Source organism: Calypte anna, chromosome 3, assembly GCF_003957555.1.
Source record: "Calypte anna isolate BGI_N300 chromosome 3, bCalAnn1_v1.p, whole genome shotgun sequence".
In the NCBI taxonomy this organism is placed as follows: domain Eukaryota; kingdom Metazoa; phylum Chordata; class Aves; order Apodiformes; family Trochilidae; genus Calypte; species Calypte anna.
In genome coordinates this window covers 75,000,720-75,027,503 of record NC_044246.1, presented here as the reverse complement: position 1 = coordinate 75,027,503, position 26,784 = coordinate 75,000,720, and the positions used below count along the sequence as shown (strand labels likewise).

General features: G+C 37.7%; 1 protein-coding gene across 1 annotated transcript in view; it reads right to left on the bottom strand.

Annotated features, from left to right (window-relative positions):
* Positions 1–26,784, bottom strand: part of USP45 (ubiquitin specific peptidase 45) — a 53,453-nt gene that overhangs the window by 13,741 nt on the left and 12,928 nt on the right. The window contains exons 4-9 of the mRNA XM_030447146.1: positions 26,642–26,745; positions 26,047–26,147; positions 16,542–16,687; positions 15,220–15,315; positions 13,032–13,162; positions 1,107–1,194 (exon numbers count right to left, since the gene is read on the bottom strand). Coding sequence (XP_030303006.1) covers positions 1,107–1,194; positions 13,032–13,162; positions 15,220–15,315; positions 16,542–16,687; positions 26,047–26,147; positions 26,642–26,745 — 666 coding nt within the window. The remainder of the gene's footprint in view (positions 1–1,106; positions 1,195–13,031; positions 13,163–15,219; positions 15,316–16,541; positions 16,688–26,046; positions 26,148–26,641; positions 26,746–26,784) is intronic.

Sequence of the window (26,784 nt, the reverse complement as noted above, 5' to 3'; positions counted from 1 at the left end):
AAGCAACAAAATAAAGTTTCCCTCTACTGCAAAAACACAACTGTTTCTTAACTGAGGTAAGCTGCTTGTGTTGCATGGCCTATTTAACACCTCACTTTGTAGCAGTGACAAAGCCCAGGTTTAGCTGTTTCTGCCTGTTGTTCATTTCTGCTTATGATCAAGTGTTCTGTTGACAAGACCAATATATATTAATATTCTGGTTGGACAGGGATTTGTTTAGCACTACTACTGTGCCAAGAACTGGGCTTAGACACATATTTATATCTCATACTCAATTCAGCTCAGGATCATGACATTTATCACATTACTAAATGAGAGGGAAGAGAAAGTACACTGGTCAGGATGAGATTTAAGGACCTCCTTTTGATGAGACTTATTTAGCAAAATATCACCTAAAAAGAAGAGTCCAAGACTAAGTCAGACATGTAATTTTAAATGGTCAAACTAGTTCAAGCAAGAAGACACACTTTCTTGTATTCAAGCAATGCAGGAGGCAGAAATCACAAAAGAAAAGAACCATGACAAAAAACACACAGGGACATTTCTAATATAACTTAGCATTCTCTGACATAGACTTTAAATAATGAAAAGCGGTGCCTTATTTATCAAACAAGTAGTTCTTCACACTTTCAAAAGATACAAGAAACTGCAAGATTTATTTTTGTCCTTTTTTTTTTTTTTAACTGAACTAGATTTCAATGAAAATTACAGGCAGGCCCACAATTAGAAGCTTCAAATTTCTGTTCCAAAGCTTTAAAATTCACTTTGCTAGCTAGATCAAAAGTTCTGTTTCCTGACTCCTCAGACTCCTCCTTCTCTTGTAACTTTTTTTAATAAAGGCAAACAATTCAGAATCCTAAAGCTATAATGATCTACTTACCATACTCTTTCTACAACTAACTTTTATTCCAATCACAGATATTAACATATCAATATGAACATAATTAAATCCTCTTTCAAAAAGTAATTATTTTTATCAAGATAACATAACCAGCCAGCCCTTCTCCACTAAGTACATCTTTAAAACACCGTGAATGCGAAGAACATGGAAGCAGTGACTAGTGATTTCCAAGTAAGTTCTTTAAAAACACACACAAAGATATTACCTTTGTTTCTTCAATCCTCATGGCATCCAACAGATAGTGCAGAAGCTCTTGGCTGTCCTGCTGCTGGAACCCCTTAAACCGAGGAGCCCTAGGAAAGAAGCAGTAAGGAAATTTAAGTTTACATCTGGAGGTTCATAATGAGACTACACCAGACTCCTGTTGGATGCCAGGGGTACGAGTGGGTGCAATCCCTGCTGGACCTATTGGGGCTGAGGGGAGCTCCTGGTGTGCTGTTAATTACACCAACAAGGCAGCACTTTCATCTGGGCAGCATCTTGACCCTATTGGGGATGGCTTGACTAAAATACCACTTTGATATTAAGAGTTTCATCCATGCTAGCAGCACTCTTCTGACTTCTGTATCACCAAACAGTCCCAATGTCACAGAAAAGAGAGAAAAAAGTGCTTAACCTCCCTTGTTATCCTTCTCCCTCTCAAAGGGAGATCTCACATGTGCGTAAAACTGTCAATGCATAGTAAACCAGAAACCACACTAAAATCTGAACTGGAAAAATACAATCTTGAAATGAAAGGGAAGTCACAATCCTATGCATTAAAAAAACAGAAAACATGGATCAGAATTCAAATGAGTATTTCCTGAGTTCTTAAACTAAAGTATGTTAAACCATCTTTTCCAAAAGGCTCCACAGTTAATTGATCCATTAATCTGCAGCTCAGTGATCCGAGTGAACAGTTAATGACTAAGATGGTAAACATCACACATCAAATTAATTTTAGCTGCTACTAAGAAAACATAAGAGAAAATTATAATAGTCTGACTTCCTGATATATGTACCCTAATATATGTAATTTGCACTGCATTCAATTACTCCTTTATTCATCCTAAACTTCTTCAACTAATATTATGTATATTGACAATAGGTACTTTAAGCCTATGAACTCTTTAAGAGCATCTTTAACCAGAAAAGCCAGGGTTTGTGGTTGGGTTTTTTTGGATAGGAAGACTTAACTCTTCTGTCACTACACAAAAGTTATTCTTACATTTGCTTCACAGAAGTCTTGAGGACCTTTTAGCACCATGAATTATCAACTCACAAAATACCCATATCCCAAATCCCATTCTACAGTCTAACAAACTGTAATACATCATGCAAGAGAAATTCATACTAAAACATAGTATTCCCAGAAGCAAATAAAACACAGCTTCATACCTAAAATAAAGGAGCCCAAAACCAATGAGACAACCTCCTCACAGTTGTTTTGATTGAAACAATATATGTGAATCCAGATTCCAAAAACTATCAGGTTTGCAAAGGCAGGTAACAAACAGGGTACACATTGCCTGAACCCTGCCCACCCCTGAGCTGCTAATGGAAATTTTATAACCAACTGGTTTTGACAGAAAAAAATCTGAGATGACAGAGGTCCAAATTGCACAAGTCTTGACCTTTCTTAGCCTTTCGTACCCACCAAAACAATGAAGCATGTCAAGTATTTTGCTCCCACTGCATGTTGAATACAGAATCATTACAACTTTTAGCTTTTTTGCAATTCTCGAGCGCACCAAAACCAAGTTATCTGGACAACTGTTAAATTAAATCAAATCTGTGATTTAATACCGCTACATTTCTTATCACCACTCATTTAATTTAAAAATCTAAACAGCATTGAAAAAAAAATCCTGATACAGTGCTTTTTTTTCTCAAGCTAGTAAGGTTTAGAAGATGGGGAAAGTGTGGTCTTTCCCATCCAAAATTTATAACACTTTGTAAAATCTTCTAAAGTCTCATTCCCACACTGCATCCATAAGCAGGGATGGCAGATAGGGCAGCCCCAAGCCCACCGGAATTGGTTTCTGCATAGCAGAATCCCATGGAATTTCCCTGGCCATCTCCAGAACGGCAGGCAACAAGCATCATCTTGGGCTAAGTATGTGAAGTGACCTGAAGGAGAAAGCTATGAGGTTGCAGCTCTCCAGCTGTGATATTGTTTGTGAGGCAAGTGATAAGCATTTCTTACAAAATCATGGGTCACAGCCTTCCTTTTTACAAGTAGGTTGAATGAAGGATAAGCTTTTTGTTTTCTTTTTGAGATCCCCACCAGCTAAAAAGCATTACAGCTGCAACTGAAAAATTATATTATTTCTGCATAAATAATAACATCGTCACTTTGTGGATGGCTGATACTGAAGGACTGTCTGAAATTCTTAAACTACCAGCTCACCTTCTAAAGTAACATATACTGGCTACCCGGGTTAAACAAAGATCTAAATTTCTAAAGACAGCTCTTAAAAAAAAAAAATAAATAAAATCTGCGTACTACCAAACTTTTCATCTCTAAAAACTGACAGTTTCAAAGGAAAGGGTCCACATGCCTTAGAAAACACACATCTGGTGTTGCCCTTGTCCTGTCCTTCAATCTGTCCACCTCCTCTGTGATGTCTGGCCATAGCACCAGCTGAGACCAGACAGCTTGAGAGCCAGCCCAGGGATGCAGAAAGGACACTGGCACTGGCTGAGTTTGTGTCATGGCACTTCACTACGCAGGACTAACAAAAACCAAAGGCTCCAATCGAAAGGCAATTCTTTTTTTTTATCCTTTTTAGGCCACCAGCAGCATCTGCATGGACCTCATAAGCCAAAAGAGGAACAATATCTGTTTAAGACTGTATCATCACCAGTGATGCTTTAGCCAACTGGAAGGGGTAATATTGCCTCTGTTCCTAAGACAGCCACTCAGTAGTCTCAACCACTGCTATTCAGAACTTGTAGATTCCTTTTATTATTTGAAGCACCTAAAGATATTCCAAATACCATATTTTGCAGGCACAGATTACACAGATTATTACAAAATACACTTAAGAATAGCTGGATAGATCCTCAAGGTGTTATCCTTACTAAGATAACCATAGCTAGAAGGCTTCTCTTAATCCATTTGGATATATAGCTTCTTACAGCTCCAAAAGAGACCACGTAAATATTCACTATTAACATCTCTCTACTCACATTACCTGTAATTCACTGGACAAATCATGCCTGTCTTTCCAGCAAGTTACCCTTTAGATCTTGGACCAATTAATCTAAAATGGGGTTTGAAAGGGTGTCTTTTAGCACATCTAGTAATGCCACCAAATTGCAGCTGTGACTCTCTCTAAAGAGAAGGGCACATACAGGCATAACCCTATGCACCCTTCCAAAACCTAGCACAGGAGAAAACTGGCTGAGCAGAGCTCCAACAGGAATTTTATCAAACTGGCAGAGCAACCAGAAAAACCAACCATTCACTTGGGTACTCAATTTTATTCAATGCATGTTCAGCCAGTTATAATTTTCAGCCTCAGACTGCATGTTCTGCCCAACCAGTGCACTGGGCTGTAAACACATCTCAGTATTTTCTCCAGGCACAAAGATTTTACTTTCCCAGCCACGTTCTTCAGCTATCCTAGGGTTCCTGAAGGTGAAGTTTCTTTCCCACTTCCACGCTAAAGCTGCTCAGGTTTGCCTTGGAAGTTTGTGCTCATGAATAAGAGAATTTAAAGGCACACAGAAAGCACATCAGACATGCAGTGTGCCTACAACAGCAGAACCTGGGGAAGAGGTTGAGATGCCAAGTTGGGGCACAGAAGCCCTGGGCTAGAGGCAGGACAGTGATACAAGGATCTCAGTTCTGAACTGCTCACTGGAGGCATTTTGGGATGTAACTGGAGAAAGATCTAAGGTGATGAGGCATCTAAGGTCAGCTCCTAAAATTAAGTGGACTAAATCTGGACTTGCATACGAAAAACATGTTCACATTTACAAATATGATACTTTCCCCTTCATACTTTGTACCAACTTTTTGAGATGAAGCCAGCATTATATCTCTAGTTTAAAATTATTTCATGATGCTGATCAATTTTGAGGCTTACTATAACATCAGTAATGAGTACAATGGGTAAATTTTTCTTAGCATTCTTCCTAAAGTTAATTGGATTTGAGTTTTGTTTTTGGTTTCTTTTCACATGTGCAAGTCAACCTAAAAAATAATTTCAAGTTAAAAAAAAAATCAATAAATTCAAACTTGAAATATTCTTCTGTCTAGTATTATAAAAAATGCAGGGTTTTGCCTCTATTAATATATTTTTGTTTTATTTCAAATTATTTATTTCAAATTTATTATAAAGACCAAATGTATTTTGAAAACTAGGCCTTTATTTTGGAACAAATAGAACACTCAAAATACCTTAAAATCAAAACAAAAAATACTTACGTGCATGCATGTTTTTACAGGAAAGTGAACAAACATTTTTACTTTTCAATTTGCTAAACAAGCTTCTCATGGCTTCTTTCACTGAGTGGCCAAGAATCTTTTTTTTTTTTTGTAAGAAAAGAAATAACCTTTTTTTTTCTTTTAAACTACCAAAATCAGTTAAATTCTGAGAAACTTAGTGAGTTAGCCACAGTAGTATCTACAGTTTTAAGAGAAATTTCTTGTCTTCCTGAGACAGTGAGAATCAACGAGTATATTCAGCCTATCTCCTCCAATATATGCATATTAGCTCCAGTGTAAACCAACAAAAACAAACTCTTGCCTTTACACAACCTGGATCTTGGTAACAATAGGTATACTATTTTTTTTCTTTTTTTCTTTTTTTTTTTTGTTCACAGAAGTAGGGCTGCTGTAAGAGACGTTATAGGAAAAAGAACAAAAAATTAATAATGACATGACAAAGAAGCAAGCAAGAACCCCAGCACTGCTACAGGAGGTATTTTTCATTGCAGACACACCTCAAGAGCTACACCTCCAATGCACATTGAAGAAAGCCCCACATGTACCAATCATTACTGCTGCTTATGGTTTGCAGGGTAACCCCCCACTGATAAACATACAATAACCAATTCAGATGGAAACTAATTTATTAAATGGTACTTCAAGGGAAAATAGTTTCCCCATGTGTTCCACCCCGTTTTATCAGTTCAAACAAACAGAGGAAAAAATTAACTCAAAACATAGCAGTTTTCTGTTTCCTCTCAGTTTTTCATCTTACTTGAACATAGTGCATCTACAAGGAAAATATTATGCTTATCTGTGCTTGTATGACTGACAAATTCTGTGATTGTTAACACTACTTAACATATAGTTAGCCTGTAATTCATGTACTAGGTAGCACGCTATGTAATTTTGCATAAAATTCTAAGTATATGGTGTTCAGTGAAAAAACATTTAAGGTAAGTGCATTTGTTTTCAGGGGAAGCAATAAAAGAAAAAAAACAGGAGGGAGGGAATTTCACATCACACAATGCATTTACTGGAAACTTTCTACACTTATAAACCAGTAATAGAGGGGAGAAAAAGGGAATTAATCCATGCTGATACACAGAAATCTGACATCTAAAAGATGTGCACTCTCATCTCCTTGAAAATACGCTTCAAGCAAGATCCTTGGCAAAAAAAGTAGGGGACTTGAAGATGGTTGGTTGAGTTGACCACTCACAGATGTGCTGACATATGGAAGCCAGTGCCAATGTGATACAACCTGTTGTACAGTGTCAGCAGGATAATGACAGAACAGGTTGAACTCCTGCTAATGGCCATAAGTGGTGAAGGACAACTGTGACATGGATACGCACACTACTTATTTAGCCTCTCGTTACTCATCTGGAGACCAGTTATAATTGATTGACTGTTGGTTAAACAAATACTTCTAGAATGTTTTAATAATTAAAACTATGTAATAATTTAAAAAACCCACAAAAAACAGTGGTCTAAACATTAATACTTTTAATTCCTACCATATATATTCATTTGAGGGAAATGAAGCTATTCCTCAAAAGCAAAACTGGGATACAATATTAGAGACATTGAATCATACAGCACAGAACTGCCACGCCTTTACTGTCTTATAAAAATCCTCTCCAAAATCATCCCATCAATAATTACTATAGTTGATCAGAAGATAGCCTAATACCTGGAAAACTTTAGAAACAATAAGTAATTAAAAACAGAAAATAAAACATACTATTTGTTTGGGTTTTTTTCCAGTAGTGTAAAATGCAGAGGAACCCATTTAATACTGTAGTACACTTCAGAGAAGCAAAATAAAATGTTTACCTAATGTTAGCCTGAGAGAAGAAATTTTGTTTATCTGCAGGTGAAGATATTAATCTTTCAAGACTGATTAGTTACCAATGAAAGGTATAAAAAAGCATGCAAAGGGCCCATTTATAAAAGTTACCATAATTCAGAGGACTTAACTTTCCAGTGACACTGTCAAATACTTATTTACTGTCATTACAGAATACTGAGAATGAAAAGTTTAGTTCTTCCTAATGCAATTCTCATGCACCATGTTCTCATTATGATCCCAAGTTACATGCAGCACTATGACAGAAAAGAATGCAAAATCTTACAGCAAAATCAATCCTCATGATTATTCTTATTGCAAACCTGCCCCACAGGTTGAGTTCTACTACCATGAGGTGGCTGGTAGGAAAAAAATAAAAAAACCCAAGCAAACATTGGCTTGTTCCCACACACAACTAACAAATAACGCCAGACATGCCTGTCCTGTCTCAATGGCATGGATAGAGAGAGCACTCAGCTCTCCTTTGGATGTGCTGGCTAATTTCTTTCATCTTTTTTTGTCTCGCCTTCCCCCAAAGGAAGGAAGAGGCACCATCCATTTCCTGTGATGCACCAGCTCTCTGGCACCTGAGCAAAAAGAACTTCTTTGAAGTAGCTTTGTATGGACATAATGAGCATCAAAAGGAAAATACGGCTCTTTCTACTGACCAATTAAGATATCTGTTGAGGGGAGTTTCTTCCTACTAGCTGGTAGCCAAGTGAAAGCTTTCATGCATGTCTATAAAAAAGATTTCTCTTTATATGGATAACTGTTTCTTCTTTCTTTCAAGTCCTGCTAAGATCACAGCACTCTGTAATGACATGTTCCACAGGTTAGCTCTACCAAATGTTTAAAACCCCACTGTTTTTTTTTTCCCTGGCTCTAAATCTATTGCTTTTCATTTTCACAAAACAGCTTCTTGAACTCTTAACTGAGGGCAGTTAAATATGCACAGCTAATTTATCATTTGTTCTCTTCTCTTGCTATCATACCTCCTTTTCATGCCCTTTCCTGCCTCAAGTTCCTCTTGAGGTGAAAGCTTCCTGTTTTCATTACCTCTCCTTAAAGCCCCAGACTGGCTTTATCCTGTAACACTCTGTTCTGGTTAACTGGAACATTGCTACTAAGGATACCTAGCTAATATACCTAATTATTGTTTTTCTCCTATTGTATCTGCAAGCATTGCTTGTGTAGCTCACCAATACCATAGACATTACAAATACTTGTGTTGTCCTAAATGCTGCACAGGTCTTCCCTGAGTGGAAGAAGTAAACACAAAACTCAGGAACAAATGCAGATGATTCCTGCCAATGAACACTACTTACATATGGAATTAATCTATTTTGCACTCATAAATCTGATCCATCCAGTTCCAACTTGTTCCTATAATTAAGGAAACGCTGACAAAGTTTACTGAAACAAAAACACGCAATCTTTCAACTGCTGCTGTGCAGAGAAGACAATTCAATCTCTTCTGTTAGACAATTCCTGAATATCATGCAGCACCATCAGTAAACCAGGGATGCAAAATAATTCTTCACAATTGGTCAGTGAAACATCAGCCATGTGTTCTGCTGCTATTAGCTTTAAATGGTAAAAGTTGAATAGGAAAAATAAGCAAGCTGGAAATCTTACCTAAAAAGAGATGTTTCTCTACAGTAGTATTATTTTCAAAGGCTAAAACCCCCTCCTAATTAATGAGAAAAAATATGTTTCTTTCACCCCTTAAATCTTGTATAACATTATGTCAGTTTCCCTTAACTTTTCTTTTCAGAATTCATAAATAGGAAATGCTCCAAGAACTGTTTAGTTTACCCTCCAAAACTAACCAGTAACCCCAACCACACACAACCTCTGTTCAGTCAGTCCCAGCTCTGTTGGAGTTCTACTTTCTGCACCTGAGAAGGACAAATGAATAATCCCTGGGGAGGAAGGACCTATGTATATTTTGTGATCATCAATAAAATCTTTGTTAGCAAGTATTTTTTTCCAGCATGTTCATGCAGTAATACAATTCCCCTATAATTAATTAATGGATGGAGGTTTGAATCAGCTAAATGCTGTAACCACTGTCTCACATGCTTACATGCTGCCACTTCTACTCACTACACAAATCTAAGCTTTCTTCCACCAATAAAATTATTCAGTCGCAACAAATAAAAGAAATAAAATGTATGTCCTCTTGATACATCAGTGTTGCATTAGTCACTAAGTCTCCAGATAAGTCAGGAGTCTGCAGTCCTGATATTCAGCATAGTGGAAAACCAACAGAAGGGCCCCGTAGCTATGCTCACAATCTGTCCTTGCAAAACATCTGACAGCTGCAACACTAACAAAATTAACAGTGGATGAATTAGTACCAGACGCTAAACAGTTGCTGTAGAAGGACTCATCCATTTCTTTTCTTCTTCTCCCCTTCTTCAACCTGGCTACTCCACCACTTGATAAAATTAACACTCGGTATCTTTTCTTTTTTTTTTTTCTTTTGTTATTTATTAAAAAAGCACCACAAATACCCTTTCATATGGGAGATAATGAACTTTGTGCCATGATTTCGCTCGACTCTTAAAGACACAGTTTGTGGTTGAAAGGACTCTGTCCCAGTTCTCTCACTGCTGCTCTGAGCAGCAAACGTGCACCCACTTGCAGGAGTTTCTCACTTGCAGGTTTTAGAATCTCATCTGAACAAGGCAGCACCTGGTCCCTTTCTTCACAGGCTCTGTCCATACCTATTTCTATTTCTACATGCCTTTGCCTTCTCCTGTTGCTCTTTCTTGCTCTACATGCCTACTTAGGTCTTCTTTCAGTGAGCATTTTCTTCAAAATTTTTGACTAAGGATGCCCACTCAAATGCATACTGCAACATGTGAAGCAGGTGGAGTCCTGAAGTCCTACAAGGGCATCAAAAAAAAAAAAGAAAAAAAAAGAAAAAAAGCAACTCCAGACACTGAATTCAGAAGTGGTATTCCAGAATTGAAGTGGAAATGACTGCAAGTGTCAAGTGTTAAATTATGCAGCTATCTTTACCTTTACTATATCTTGTGTCAAGTGATCGAGCATTAAAATAGGTCACCATTCAGTTAAAGATTGACCAAAAGAACACCCAAATTCATTAAAACCAATTTTATAAAAACTCATATTTTATATATTACATATATATACATATATATATAATTTTATGTAGATAATCCAATTGTGTCAAGAGGGAAAGGATTTATGGGTTTTTAAGGGATCAGCTACACGTGAGAAATATATTATTAGGAAATTACTGCATTACATTTTGGCTAGATAGCACAGTACAACAGTCCTGACAAGGAGACAGATCTAACTATATAAAGAACAGCAGCACGCCATTACACTGGCAGTTTTTACATTTCAACCATTCATGCTTGTAAGAAAGCTAGTAAGATTTGGAAGTGACTAGGGTAAGTATTAAGTAAAACACCCATGTTCTGCATGGCCATTCAGTGTTTTGAAAGCTACAAGCAACTATTCAAAATGATGTCATGGTAAAAACTCAAAAGAAAATTCCTGTGTCACCAAGCCCAACTCTTGGTATCACAGACAAGTAAAGCCTATACTATCTGTCCAATCTGCTTCATAAATCCTTTATTGAGGAGAAGCATTGTCATATACCATAGAAAGAAGAAACAAACTTTCTTTTTCTTCCTTTTACACATTCATCCTGTCATGTCTTTAGGAAAGATGCTGTTTGTACTTAATTCCTTAAGTAAAGAGAGTCTGTACTAATGTATATGAAGACCACAAGTAGTGTGTGTCTTTAAGATTAACTCTACTAACATGACTTCTTGGCAGGATTCTACAAGAAGTTTCGAGAATGCTGAAGGAACAGACTTCTTCCTAGCTGAGACTCCTGCAATCCTGCCATGCTCTCTCTTTCAGTTCAGCTAAGGCGTCAGAAAGCCAAGTTTAAAAGATGAAAAAGGGCTTTCTAGAAATGGCATGACAGACAACTGCATTCACGCTGTTTAAGTTAATATATAATGAATGTACTGACTATGCAAAAATAAAGATTTTCCATTCTTCTACTTCCAGAACTTCAGTCTGCTGAATATCCCCCCATCTTCATTGCTTGTGTCACCATCAATAAGAAAACAAGCAAAAGACCAAAACTTCCTGTCATAACTGTGTAACTACTTACTGCCCCTGAACACCTGGCTTCTTGCTAACAGGACACAGCTGACATTTTTCTTACTGGTACTGGAGCTAACAAAGAATTTATATCTAAATTGCGTTCTGGAAGGCTTACAGAAGTAAGCAGCAGGGGATGAAGGCAAGTGATGCCAGAAGCTGACAGATATGCATCTAAACAGCAAAAGTCTGCCCTCATCAAAATGTCTTTCAGTTTTATTTGGTAAAGTACACGGTCATCTTAAAGATCAAAAAGCAAAAAAAGAACACCTAGATATCTGAGATTTAATGCCAATATATTGCATATCCCTCACTTGACTAAAGAAATACAAACATAGCAGATACAAAATAGCTATCACTTAAAAAATGCCATGTGAAGGGTACTCTATCATGTTTATTTTACAGTGATTTTGCTAAGGTGGGTTTCAAAACATCATCTTTTTTTTCCCCATCATATTTTTCCTTCTATCTTTAATACTTACAGAGAAAAAAAATATTATTCTTATTTAATCGCTCCCCTTCCATTTCTCAGCCCAATTTCTTATAACCACATTTCTGAGTCAGCCTCAAAACATATTTTTCTTCCCTATATGGTTTTCTTCCACAAAGATAATGCTAAACAGAGAACAGTGCTGCTTGACTGAAAATCACTATAAGAACACTTTATAGACATTTTCTTTTACAGCTCAAAAGAATCAAAAAAGAAAGGACATATACTAGAAGAAAATATAATATTTAGTTTCTGAAGTATGATTTTGAGTATAAAGAATAAGTAGTAACTGATTTATGAGAATTAAATTGCCCCTGCTCTAGGCTAAAAGCTTTTATTTCTCTATACTATAGTTTAAACCCATGTCTGCACAGTGCAGTTGCTGTGGTATGCCACGGTAGGAGGCTGCAACTTTTCTCCTAACTCTCTTGCTGCAAAATTCTTAAAATTCCATACAATAATACCCTAGAAAATAAATTAATATGCATTATAAATATTTTTAATGTGAGATCCAGCTATATTAGCCTCCAATTACTCTGTTTCTACAGCTTCTTTCACATTAAATGTCAATATTTGAATATTTGTATCAACTTCCAAATGGACCTTCTACAGGTGTTTTAAAAAGCAAGATTGTTTGCTTTATAATTGAAGGTACCTAACAAAGCACCACTGTAAACATTTGCCACACCAAGAAACAGGAGTTTCTTTAGGGCTTGTAAGCTCTTTGCAATCTGGAGCCATATGCCATTTCAGTACTGCTTCAAGTCCTTACTTGTTAGACCCTTTTTAATTTTGAATTGATGCCAAGGTCAGGCATCATAGCAGAGGTTTCCCATCTAAAAGCTTACCCTGTTTTTCAAAGTACCTCCATACTCATTGCAATATTAGCTCAGCTTTATGCTGATGCACAGCAAAACTTGAAAGCTAATCCTATTTTCTTCAGTTTTACCACATCCTCTTCTCCCCCCTCACACTCAGTTCAAAGCCCATTGAAAGTCAGTGGTTATGGGCTGGGCCATACATTTCACGAAGAGCAGGCACAACCCTGGAGCTCAACAAGGTACTCTGCAGCTTTACAACATAAAGAAGATGTTTTCTGGACTGCTCAGTAAAAATCTAATGGCATCTTATAAAGGACAACAGACATGGCACATTTAGAAATATATAATTGGAAATTAAAAAAAAAAAAAAAAGAGTAACAGATACTGACAATACATACTTTTGACAAAGCTGGCTGAACAGCACTTTGGGAGAAAGAGGACCTTTTCCAGCCTCCCTCATGCTGTGAAGGAACAAGAACATTGCTGAAGTCAAGGGTCCTGGGCTGGACAGGTTTACCACCAAAGGATCCTATAAAACAAAGGCAAATTGCATATCATATTTCCATATTAATGACATATAAGATTTATTTTACATGAGTACATTTATGACAAAGAACAATGTAATATTCAGTTTTTGAGTGGTTTGGTTGTTTTGTTGGTTTTTTTTTAATGTTGATGTCTTCTACACAGTTGAAATGGTTGAAGAGAAAGCTTACTAATTAAGCAATTTTTATCTAAATAATAGTTGCAAAACAATACAACTCTCACCAACCAAATTGGCTGGTAACAAATCATTTTGGAAACTGGCATGTCAGCGAGCCAGTCTGACTCTCACAAAACCAGACCACCTCCTGTATTACCTGTTTTACTCCCATGTGCACTGAAATTCAGTTGTAGAGACAATGAGGACAGGCTCCTCAGTGCCAGCATAACATGGCACTCAGTGGCACTCACTCTACTCAACCTTAAGGAAGCGGTGGCCAGTTTCTCTAACCTGTTAGCTGCACACCAGAATTTCCACACATTCAACAGCCACAGAAACACACAATGTTCCTCCAGGAACCAGGCACCAACCAGGAAGGCATCAGGACCTCAGAGCTATGCCCTGGCAGGAGTGGGCAGGCACAGAATATACCCCATGCAGCCCCTCTTGGTGTGAGGTCTGCAGGTCCTGGGGCTGGAGGAGTTGGCCAGCAGCCACCTGAGCCAGCTTAGGAGCAGGAGGTTTTCCTGCACTGCTTATATTCCACATATATTGCTAGCACTTCCTAACATGCTTCCAGGTTCATGCATGACCACAGGGCTTTGTACTAGCTGGCCTGACTCTCACAAGAACAGATTACAGATGCCAAACAAACAAAAAGAGAGGCTGCCCCATCCAGAAAGTGGATTCACACAAAACATAGGCACTGTGGATACACACAAATCAATTTATATTATATACACTATCAAAAGGTGGAACAATGTCCTTTACCAGGCAGGAAGCCTGGAGTTTCCACAGTACTATTAGTTACACTGTTGCAGCCCACTAATCCTGTATTAGCATACAAAATGAGAAAAAAAACAGTCCTTGCTCCAAAGATCTTGCTTATATTTGTAAGCATTGTCATTAAACAACAACAAAAAAAAAATTGCAACCTTATGGCTGTGCAAGTTTCACATCAAGCATAAACCAATGTTCCACTGGCTTTCTAAGCCTCCAGGCACAAACAAGCTCCAGATCTCAGTTGTGGCTCAGGATAAGTTAGTGAAACATGTTGCTGCTCAGAACTGCCACTGGAGGTAATAAAGACATCAATACAGTGAATTTCACACTGTCCTGGCCTGGAGAAGCTAGGAACATCACCGACAGCAACATACAGAAATATTACTCATTTCAGAGGTATCTGAAACAGAATCCCATTCCTCAAGCAGAAATCCCTCCCTGCCACCAGAAACCTTCAAGCCAACACAAGAAAAAATCAAAACAAAACAAAAATCCTCTGTAAACTGCTTTCTTTAGCTAGCAGAGGCAAAGGGATATTATCTTTGCAAGACATTATGAAAACCCAAGTCTCCCTAACACATCACTGGAAAGAGCAGAATATTCTTTTGATAATAACCACAGGGGTTTCTTTTCTGTATGACTGCAGTGAGCTTGAGAATAAGAAATTTGGTCCTCCCTGAAATTTTGCTTCTCTCAGTTAAATCCTCTGACCTTTGAAGCACATAATAAAAAGAAGAGCTAGGACAGACTGGAATAACACATTTCATTTAACATAGAGCCAAATATACTATTTCCTGTTTCATGCATTCATATTGAAGAAATGAAAAGGGAAAAAAAAATAAGCCAGACACTTTTTCTTAAGGTTAGGCCTTATTTGCTACTTCAGTGTCACAATATGTGAAAGGAAGTGATTATGCCTCCTCTTCCAGGGCTGAATAACTAGTTTTGTAAAAGGTGTGAGTTTACAGATATCATAAACTGGGTTTATGATAATTAAAAGACAAAAAGAAATGAGAGAGTAACTCCATGTTTTTATCAGAGATCCACTTTCCCATCCCCCAGCTTCCTCCCACATTTCCCCAATTTCTCACTATACTTACCAATTGGGAGTCTGAAGTATGACAGAGTTTTAACTTTGTTCCTTTCTCCTTCATATCATACATGAGTTCATTTAGTATGTGAGTCTGTGCCAAGTTCTTAATGAAAAGAAAGAAAATCCAAAGGAACACATGTTGATCTTTCAGCTATATATTATTCTTCAGTTACAAATTCTAACTCCATAACAGACAAAACTTCATAATGTACAGCTGAGGTTTACAGTAGATCACTAGAAAAAGCAGGTATTGCCCTTTTAAAAGCCAAGATCATCAGTCTCAAACTGTTTCTAAAACTATACCTACTTCTGTTTCTAAAACTCCAAAATAGTTTCCTAATAATAACTTCATTATTTTTGTTGACCAACATAAGATTCAATTTGGGTTTGCTTTGGTTTTGTTGGGGTTTGGTGTGGTTTTCATTTGGTTAGGTGTTTTTTTATGATGAGGACATTTATTTATTTAAACTCTGCAGCCCCTCACATCATGGCCCAAGAAACACAAGGGCTCTGAACTTGAGAGAAACCAACAGATCTCTAGCTTTGTTTTTGTTTTACTTTGACTGCAGGCCACTTAGGGTTCTACAATACCCTAAGTAAGGGCAGAGAAAAATTTGCAGTAATTCTGCTCCTTACAAATTTACTATTTGCTGGCTGAGTTTTGCAATCACAACCATAACCACTTTGAAAAATGTGCAGAGCAGTTTTCTCTTGTTTGCTCACTGCTGTCTGCAGACATACAGATGTCAGCCTACAAACTCCAATATAAAACCTGCTAAGGCTGTTTCTTTTTTTAGAACATTGGATTAGTTTTACAGCCAACATCAATAAAAGAGTTATGGTACAGCTCATTCCTCTTATACTGGTCAGAAAAAAAAAACTCATAATCAATAAAAGTACTTTTGTAACTGCATGCATTGTAGGGGCTTAAAATCATCATAGTGCACAATGTAGACATCAACATTATGCATGAAATACCACTTTTCACACCCACTAGTGTAGCCAATACTGTGTATGACTCATGACTGCCTAATGCTGAATTACAAATAAAACCATATGCTAGAGAACAACCCACATGCATCTGCAGTGTGTACAACACTTGACATTTTCATTTATCTTGTTACTGTGAAAAATGCTGCTAATCCAGGAATTCTTTTTTGTTGTAACAGGAAATACTGCTTGGAAAGCAAGAACTGAAAAGAATTTGAAAAGGACCTTCAAAAGCAGAATGAAGACTGGTAATAGAACTTTTTCTGAAGTTTACAGTTGGCACATATTAATTATTTCCAAAATCTCTGAAAATAAAGTTGCATCATCTTTCTATCATACCTGCATGACAGCATTAAAAAAGCACGTATTTCCTAAATTATTTATTCCTTTGACAGGAACAGATGTACCATTACTGGAACTTTTTCCTTTCAGTATTTCACTTGTTTCACTGTTTTCTTCACGGAGTCGTATGAGTTTTGATGAACCTGTAATGAAACTATAGATTAATATTACTATTTAACTATATAATTCCATAGTTTAATCAACTCAGTCCTTCCACGCATTACATTTATAATTTTAATGTATGCAGAAAGATAACTTAATGGTAGTTTGATCTGCTTTAAATTATCTTTTTTTTAAAAAAAGATATATCAGCAGTTGAACCTTTGAGAAAAAACATCCAGCACAACAATTACATATATCCAAAAAAACCTTTGACAATAATCATACTGTGTCATAAGACTGTAACATCTTCACTTACCCAAGCAATAAAGTAATAATAAGGACTCTTTTAGTTTATTAACAACAGGCAGTTAAGGTGCACATTCACCACAAACACTAGAAACACCACACAAAGGCTGCTTTTGGTGCATTTCCAGGGAACCAAAAGGTACCACCTCCATGCTGCAAGTTTCTATCAACAATCACACTGTTTGAATTGCCCTGCACAACTTCTACTGAACTGAACTGGAGTTATCAGTTCACCCAAATGCTACACTTGCTCCTCCACCCACCTCCCTTTGTCACAGCCTGCAGAACTGCTAACACAACCCAAATGCATACAGTGCAGCTGTTTTAATTTTATACAACAAAAACCTGATAAAACGGCGGTGGAATATGCTACCAGTGTATTTCCTTATTTCCCTTATTATTTAAATAGATGAGAGACAGCAAAGTTAGACAGTCATTAACTTGTAGCCTAGAGGTAATGGAAAAATTTGAGATAATAATATTTAGCCTCGAATTCTACTAGCAACTTTCATGTTGTCACGGTTGCAGGACTAAATATGAACATTACTGACATCTGCAGTCTCTTAAATATTGATTAACAATGCATGTCAATGTAAACGAGTTATGGACTTAATAGATGCCAAGATTGTGATGCTACAATCTCTGTCTTGACATGTGAAGTCATATATTTGTTCTAATGAGTTTCACATTGAAATCTCATTAAAGTGTTCTTGAGAAATAACTAACAGACCTATTTACGTTAATGAAATGCTCATGCCAAAAGGTTCTTTTATGTATGCTCCTAGGTAGTTTCTTGCTTACAAGATTAAAAAAAAAATTAAATAAAAAAAGAAGTCATTAAACAACCTACTGTATCTGGAAACAAGCTTCTGTACCCTACAGTACCATCCAGGCATAATTATTTTTCCAAATTCCATCTGAGTTTGTCAAAATGTAGTTAATGGTGCTCTGCTTGTCTGAAAACATGTTTAAATGTTTTTGGTGATACTGCATACACAGCTTTAAAATATTCTCCTTTCCACTGGTGTGGAAAATTCAGACAGCACAAGGGCAAATTAAGAGATCAAGCTCTCCTTGAAAAAGCAGATTACATATTTTGGAGCACAACAAAGACAAACAGCTTGGGAGCTGCTCACATCCTGAAACAGCCACAGGTTTATGGGCTACAAGCCACATCACCTTTTAACTGACATGCTTACAAGAGGCACACTGCAAGTCTGAGTCTTATCCACCCACAACGAGCTCCAGAAGAACCTTAGCAGCAAAATGGGAATTCCAAGTGTCTGCAACTCAACGGGCCCTGCTCACTGTCAGGAATTTAATAATGTAAGTAAAAAGACTTCTTCCCTTTGGAAAACTGTGCCATACAGAGAAATGCTGGGGAGAAGAGAGAGTTAAATAAATAAATTAAAAAAAAGTCAAATTCTGTAAATAATTTGTGTATTAGTATACCACAGTTGTTGCATTTATCCATCGGCATTCAAAAACATCTGGGACAGCATCTTCAAGTAAACAATGTTCACAAGGCCATCTGGACAAAACTGCAGGCAAAAATTAAAGCATAAGCATATGGAAAAGCAGATTTTTCTCTTCCCTTTAGCAGTACAGGATGACAAATGTCAAACCTAGATCTGTCCACGCTTCACTGTGCGATGCTTTGCAGCACCACCTGGCTCTCCTTGCACAGCCACCAAATATGGACAGCACTGCCACAGCGGACCATATCTGCAGGGCAAACTCAATAAAAGCATTTCACTTCATGGTTAAATGGCAGCTTCACACAAGTAGCAAGGTTCCATTTGCTGAACCTTATATATAAATTATTTGGGGAGGGAGGGGGGGAGTTGAGGGGGAAACAAAGCCGAAGCATCCAGCTTTGCAGTAAGAGCTGGATGAATATGTAATTATAAAACGCAATAAATGAGAACCAGGCATCCGATCACCATGAAGCTGAATAATTAGTGTAGGAGTAAGGAGAAGTATTAGTAAATTAAGGAAAGGCCTGTATGTTGTTACTGAAATCTAGGAACCTACTTTCATTTAGAAGGTTTTAATTACTGTCTCTTGATTTTTAATAGATTTTGGAAACATAATCCATGTGGTATTTTACTAGTTTTTTGTATCTTTGAAAAAGTCCTCCCAGAAAAGTGTTGCTTTGCCATTACAAACATTTGCTGCCTTGCTTATTCCATGCAGATATTTTTAAGGAACTACAGAGACAGAGGAGGGACATCAGTTTTTAATTTAACTCTTCTCAGTGTCCCCAGCTCAGTGACAAATGACAGACAGGCCTGAAGCTGAATGTTTAGTTGACATGTGAAGAGTTGGTCAGTCTTAATAGAAGATGCTGGTAATGACTGTGATAGCTAATGCTTCTACAGATTGGGGCTGGAGGGTCCTTCTGCAAGATTAACCCAAGGCTACAGGCATGTTATTTATCAGAAGAGTAATATGTAATTTTTTAAAGTGAACTTGCACTGAACTGTTCCACAGACGTGCAGACACAATCTTGCAGTCCTGTAATGTTTTAACAGGTGCACTCTTGGATATGAAAAGTGACTTTTATGCCAGTATAGACACAACAAGGACCCCAGCAGAAGGATTCAACAGAAATAGCTGTCATCTGCTGCTGCCCACAAAAGCCTTCAGCTTCTGGCCAAATAGTGCTTTGAAAAAAGAATTACTCTAAGCCACCTAGATGCATGCTGTAATACCTGTTGTAAAAGACCTTGATAATGTTTACAAGAGAAAGCTAGGCAAAAAGCACAAAAGTAATTAAATTCATCGATTGATTTCTTTCTGTAGCTTACTATTACCTCTTTGAAAGTGTTACCATGGTGCCCCTCAACCTCTCTGCCCTTCTCAGGTCCTGCAGACATCAGCCCCTGTCAGGCCTGTCCCTCCACAGTGGGGACAGTGCATCTGACTGTGTCTTTTTTCAGGCTCACACTTTCAGGCTGCACCTCCCTCTCAGACCCCTTCTGCAGTTTTATCGTGAAGGTGGCCTTTCTAATCGAGTCACAGAGGGAAAATTCTCACCCAAGTTCCACTTCAATGACTAAAACCTCCTTTTCCCTCAACAAAGCATTTGTGGCAGTGATACCAGAGCACTCTGTGAAGACCCGTTGCCCACCTCTCCACCCAACTCCTCACACCTTACAGATCACCTTTTCCCTGGTACCAGCTCAGTGCCTGCCTCTGGTCTCACCATGACATTTACCTCCAGTGTTCACTCTTTCAGCTCTCAGACAGTTGCATTTGGGCTTAGATGCAGCCTGCAGCAAAGCTTCCCAACACCACCCTGCTCTCCCCCCTGCCAGCAGCCCCTCTCCAACCAGACCCAGAGGGAAGAGGACACCAGGCAGGGACTGCTCCTCCTGCTCCTCTGATGCCACTCTTTGCTTGCAATGCACCCTTGTCCTGCCACTCTTTTCTTCAGCTCTTTTTAACCTACTTCTGCTCATCAGTAGTTGTGTCTCCTGAGTTCTCTGGAGGCAGGGAACACGGTTTTATCCTACAGCTGCACAGCACCAGCCCCATGGGTATGTGACTGAGATTCCTAAGCCCAGCGTTAGCAGACAATTCATGTCAGTGATTCAGTCCACAAAGCAGAGCAAGTCACTGTGTGTACAAACACGCAGGGTGCTCACACATCCACTTTGCAAAAGACATTCAGAAAATTTACCACAGGCTCCCTATCAATTTGTTTTGCCAGTATTTCAAACATTTGCAGAGTGCATGGACTTCTGTACCACCCCTGCTGAAACTGAGCTGTGCCTGGGGGTGCAGATGGTATGCAAGTAAAAAAGATAAATGGCATCCAATTTTTCTTTCAGCCAAGGGAGTAAGCATTTTTGCTCATCTTTTCAGGGCACCTTTTTTTTTTTTTTTTTTAATTAAAAATGAGGGTTCCAGGAATATGCACCTTTATTCCAAGGTCAAGCCTCTTCCACTGAATTCAACTCTGGTACTTCAGCTGAAGGTCTTCACAGTAAAAGCAAGGTTAATAGATTGCCTTTCTTTTACCAAGTTCTCATCATGCTGTAAGATGAAATGCTACTAAATTGTCTGGCGCTCCTTTTTTATTTTAGAAAATTATTTTTTTTCCAACACTGTACAACAAAGAGAATCTAATCCTTAGAAAAACAGCACAGGTCTCATGAAATGGGCACTAGCTTTATGTTTTAAAAGCATAATTCCTTTTGCAGTGTTACAACACTACCAAACTGAAGATTAAAACCCCAGTTTTATTTTTCTGATTCTGCCAGAATATTATAGACTTAAAAACATAACTGCACAGTATGAAAGAGCAAGCTATTCAAACACAAGTTTTGATCTCCTACATTCAGATGACCAGTACTACAGCCCACAAGTAAAGTAAGTATGTGCAAAGGAAAGGGAAGAATCCATGGATAAAAATGACAATGTCTAAAAAAATTTTTGCCAACAATTTGCTTTTCATTTCTTTGCAACATGCATAATTAACAGCAGTTTCCAAAAAAGTAAGTAAACTTGAAAGAAAATTTAGGACCAACAACAGAAATGCCTTTTTGATGAAGCATCTCAGGTTTACAAAAATCAGTATATTCTCCTTTATTTTGCTAGTTACTTTTCAAGTACAGAGAATGGACTTGCATGACTTCGACCTCCAAACTACAAGTAGTGGAAATTCAATTATTTTTTCAGTGTGATTCTTTGTCAACTGTTAATATCCACAGACAAATGCAAATCTGAAAAGCTAGTCATCATGCTAATTGTTTTTCCATACAAATTAACACCTATTACTGGCGCTGTAAGATTACAAACTTTTTAATCTTTGTTTGACATTAGTTACATTCATTAAAATGAAATTCAAGTTTCTAACTTTTACCTATTGGCAAATCTTGGCAGCTGATTCCTCTGCTTGACCTTCCCAACAATAAAAATAACTACAAACCTTGAGAATACTTATTCTTCCCTCACAATCTGTTGCCACACAAACAGACTTATTAACTACTCTATACAAAAATTGAGTGAGCAATCTTACATCTCCACCAACGTCTAATTTGGCTTTTGTAAAGAAAAATACACGTAATATTCACTTTTTACGCTGCAAAACAGTTTGTTTTCTCCAGCAAATGAGCAGACATGCAGATTGCAATGTCTCAGCATGGTTTCTGTGTACTACATTTGCATTATGTCCATGTGAAGCTCACAAGTGTGCCACACAGACAATACTGCACCTGTCTTTCTGTGAAAATCATCATGGCCTGTTAACCTTTTCCACAAAACAAATTTCTGGGTGGTACACCCTAGAAAGCAGTCTTGCTTTATTCTTCCATCTTGTGCCCAACATGACCCCTTAACCAAACAGACTCCTCTGGAAAAAAAAAAAAAAAAAAAAGGCAAAAAAAAAAGCAGGCATTTCTGGGTACAACAAACCATAGGATCAGATGCGAAAATCACACAGCTGCAAGCATTCTTTTGGGAACCCAGCATTGGGATTTATCTCAATCGCTTAATGTAATTACAAAAGTCAGTCATGTAGTAGTAATGTAATTTGCACATTTTTACAGCTGAAGTGAAGTTGAATCTTTATGAGAGGCTGAGTGAAAAGCAGGGATCCTGCTGCCACACTATTCCACCACATTAGTACCAAATGACAAGCATTTTGCTTTTGTTTATTTTCCACGATGCATTAATTAGGAAATCTATATAACTCTCCCTTACATGTTTAAGCTGATTATTTTATCTTTAAACACCGCCTGCATTTCTGAGAAAAAAAAATAAAAACAAAAAAAAACAACTTAGCAGCCCTCATCTGTTAGTTATATCCATGTACATACTGCATCTATGCAGAAATTTCTACACAATGCTATCTGAATTTTAATGATGCACCATGCCTGCCAGTTGTTACAACAGAAAGAAATCCAGACATAAGATGAATCTTTCTTATAGTGCCACATTCTGATATGAAAATTAAGTGTCTTCACTTTGGCTACTTTTTTAAGAAGAAACAGAAAAGCAGGGGGGAAAAAGCACAAGTGATTTTTCAGGGGAATATAAATTCTTAACTGTCAGTTGTACAGTATATATTGATCACTACTTGTTTTTCATTTAAAAATAGAGCAGCTTATTTTTTTAATGGCTGAATATACAGAACTAAGTTTAAAAAAACTAAACCAACTAATAATTCAAAGCATCCCATCTGTATTGAAAATACCACTGTAACATGAAATAGAATGCTATACTTAAAAAAAAAAAAAAAAGGTAAGTTGTCAAAAGTAGAGTTAATTTTCACTGCTATATTTTGTGTTCTCTGTGTTCTGGACAACAGCATGAATTATATTTCCATTTCATATTTTATTTTTAACGAGTTCTTATAGGCAATCTACTTTAAAGAAACAATTTTAGCTTAAGCTACCTCTCTTTTGGCAAAGTACCAAGTGTGTCAGCCCAAGTATTTGACAAAACAGAAAAGGCACTGCTGTTTACAGAAATTTCACATTTATCAAAGTAAAACCAGAATACCAACTCTTCCTGGGAATTCCCTCTCATGCATACCACTTCTTTATCATTACATGGCTGTTTCCCTGCCTCTTCCAGCAAGAAGCCTGGCCCAAAGCGACAAAGCATGCCAAGCAAAGAGCTTTTTGCTCTGTTGCCACTTCAGAAAACCCAACAAAATATCTTTGGGCCAATATTCCCAGAGCTCTCAAGAAAGGGACCCAAACTGCTAAGCACAGCCATACTCTCTGCCATGTAAAGAGGGTTGCTGACTTCCTGCTTTAAAGCATTCATAAAATCATAGAATTGGCTGGGTTGGAAGGGACCTCTGAGATCATCAAGTCCAACCCTTGGTCCACTACCACTGCAGTTACCAGACCATGGCACTGAGTGCCACATCCAGTCTCTTTTTAAATATCTCCAGGGATGGAGAATCCACTACTTCCCTGGGCAGCCCATTCCAATGTCTGATCACCCTCTCTCTAAAGAAATTCTTTCTAATATCCAACCTAAACCTCCCCCGGCACAACTTAAGACCATGCCCTCTTGTCTTGCTGAGAGTTGCCTGGGAAAAGAGACCAACCCCCACCCGGCTACACCCTCCTTTCAGGGAGTTCTAGAGAGTGATGAGGTCTCCCCTGAGCCTCCTCTTCTCCAGGCTGAACAACCCCAGCTCCCTCAGCCTCTCCTCATAGGGTCTGTGCTCGAGTCCCTTCACCAGCCTAGTTGCCCTCCTTTGGACCAGAGGAGGTACAGACATGTGCTTGCCTTCTGTGTGACGACAGGCTTGCATGCGAGCCTCAGCCCCTGCCCAGCCTGCAGCAAGAGACCTGACTGCCCTGTGGGGGCAACCTCCGTGCTGAGACCTCTGGTTGCTGCAGAGGCCACCCTGCAAGGCTTGCACATGACTTCCTTCAAAGCATGCTGGCATGGCTATTCACTCACCCCAAACTAGGCAGGTGCATGAATTTGAAGGATGAAGCGGGTCCGAGACGCTGGGAAAGTGAACTCCTCAGTCTGTCACTGATTTAAAACTGCCCTGCACTTCCCACCACCTTGCAGGGGGACCCTGGTGCTGCTCACAACACACTGCTCACCTGGCATCACCACTGGTGCCCAGCTCTACCTTTTACATCACTGCCATGCATCTCTTTTTTCAAGGCACCAAAGCAAGCAGGACCAGCTCAACACACTGCTACCACAAAATACGTGACTGCAGGCTGCAGCTGGATGATAGCTGGTTTCTCATTTCAATACCTGGTCTTAGAAACTGGAGGGAGAACTGGTTTAAATAAAACAGGGGGAAAAGGAAAAAATGTTTGTGCCCTAAACAAAAACAACACAATTTTGTTTCCAGTTATAGAAAAGGGTTTCCAACTGTATAAGCCAAATACTTAACCAAAATTTACGCATTTACAAAATAGAGTACCAAAATATAACACATATACATACAGCAGAAATACATGCTACGCTGCTCTGCTATAAAGACCTGATTTTTAAGAAATCCTGGGCCTAATTGAGGCTTACTTTTCCTGAGCTACTTTGGAATTTCAGTCACTAAATTAAAAATATTTCACAGAGAACAAATAAGCACTATACTTTGAAATCTTTAGTTATTTTGAAGCTTCAGAAACTTAAGAATCTAAACCATGAAGGATACACTGCTATCACACGAAAAGTCTTATCCAGCAATACAAAAACTGAACTAAATTGTTTCCACTAAATGAAATGAAAAAAACTCTACATAATTTTCATCTGCAAGAAAGCTGCAACACTCATTTATTACACAAATTTGAAACTGAAAATATTAACTGTTCTGTGTAATCTCATACTGTATTTTCATTTCTCCAAGTAAAATGATTAAAAAGTAGCAATTTATCCATTTATTGCCATTTAGTAATTTAACATACAACTTGTGACTAGATCAAAATATAAAATATACATTTCTGAGTGGCCATTACTTTTGCCTCAAAAAATACATACATTTTAAAATCAGTAGGATTTATGCAGCTGCATCTAAAGGAATACCTAGGATAATTTGGTAAGGTAGTTCTTTTCCAATCTTCCTATTAACCAGTTGATTGTTTCTCCTGCAAACTGCAACTAAGTGCTTTAAAAATTTACTTAGACTAGTTTTGGTAAATAAATTCTGGAATGCCACACACTCTAAGTCAAAAACTAAAACTGCTGCCAAGTACATTGGAGTAGGGTTGAATAACATCGATATTATCAGGAGTACAGTTGAGGACCATACGTACCAAATTCTGTCTACTATTACATATACTGAGAAGATATAGTATTAAATTACATTAGGAGTCTACTATTATTAATAAAGTATATAATAATATTATTAATAAAGTAATTTAATACTATTTTCTATCCATAGAAATTAGTATTCTATCAATTACACCAAATAACATAAACCAAAAGCATTACACACAACAACAGAATACTTGCCCAAGTAATTGTGCAATTACAAATTGCATTATACTTGCATCCTACATAATTTTTCAACTGTAAGTTTGACCTGACTCAAAATCTGAAATGTTAATTTTTAGAGACAGTACATTACAGACATCTCCAGATAAAAATGTTTGTGAACACTTACTTGGCTCAGCCCTGGAACCATGTTTTTGAAGAAAGTCAACTATCTGAGCCAAAGCCTTTTTGTTGCAATGGGTTGACAGCTCTTCATCACATTCATAACACCTAAACAAAAGAAGAAATAAAGACAGGACATCTAGATGCACCTCCCAGCCCTAACAAACCTCTCAATCAACTTTACAAAAATTACTTCAGCTCTAGGTTTCAATTTTTCATATTATAAAGAGGAACGCAATTGAATTCTCTCATCCCATATATGCTTTTCTATAGATCAGCCCAAATTCACTGTGATAATTACAGATTTAAATAATCTCCATTTATAGTCTTGCAAATAATCATGTAGAAACAAGCAGGAAGGACAGACTCCTGTAACCAGCCAACAATCTACAGAACACAAGGGACTCAAACTTCTATTTAAGTATTAATTTGTGACCTCTCAGAGTACAAATTAATTTTCTCTCTTGAAAGCCTGCCTTTCCTCTATATAAAGTATTCATTTTATCTGTCAGAATCATTCTTTATCACAAGAAGGCATTGCTTTAAGTTATGATTAATCCTTACATAAAAGCATAGCCAAACACCTGCACACTCATTCTTACCATATGATCCATGTGCTGAGGTTAATAACAATGCAATGAGGTTCTGTGCGTGTTGTCTGGAAGTGTTTCCAAGAATGTTGGCCTTCTGAGTTCTTACTACATCCCTAAAGATAAAAACATCAACAGTGAGGAGAAAAAAAGGG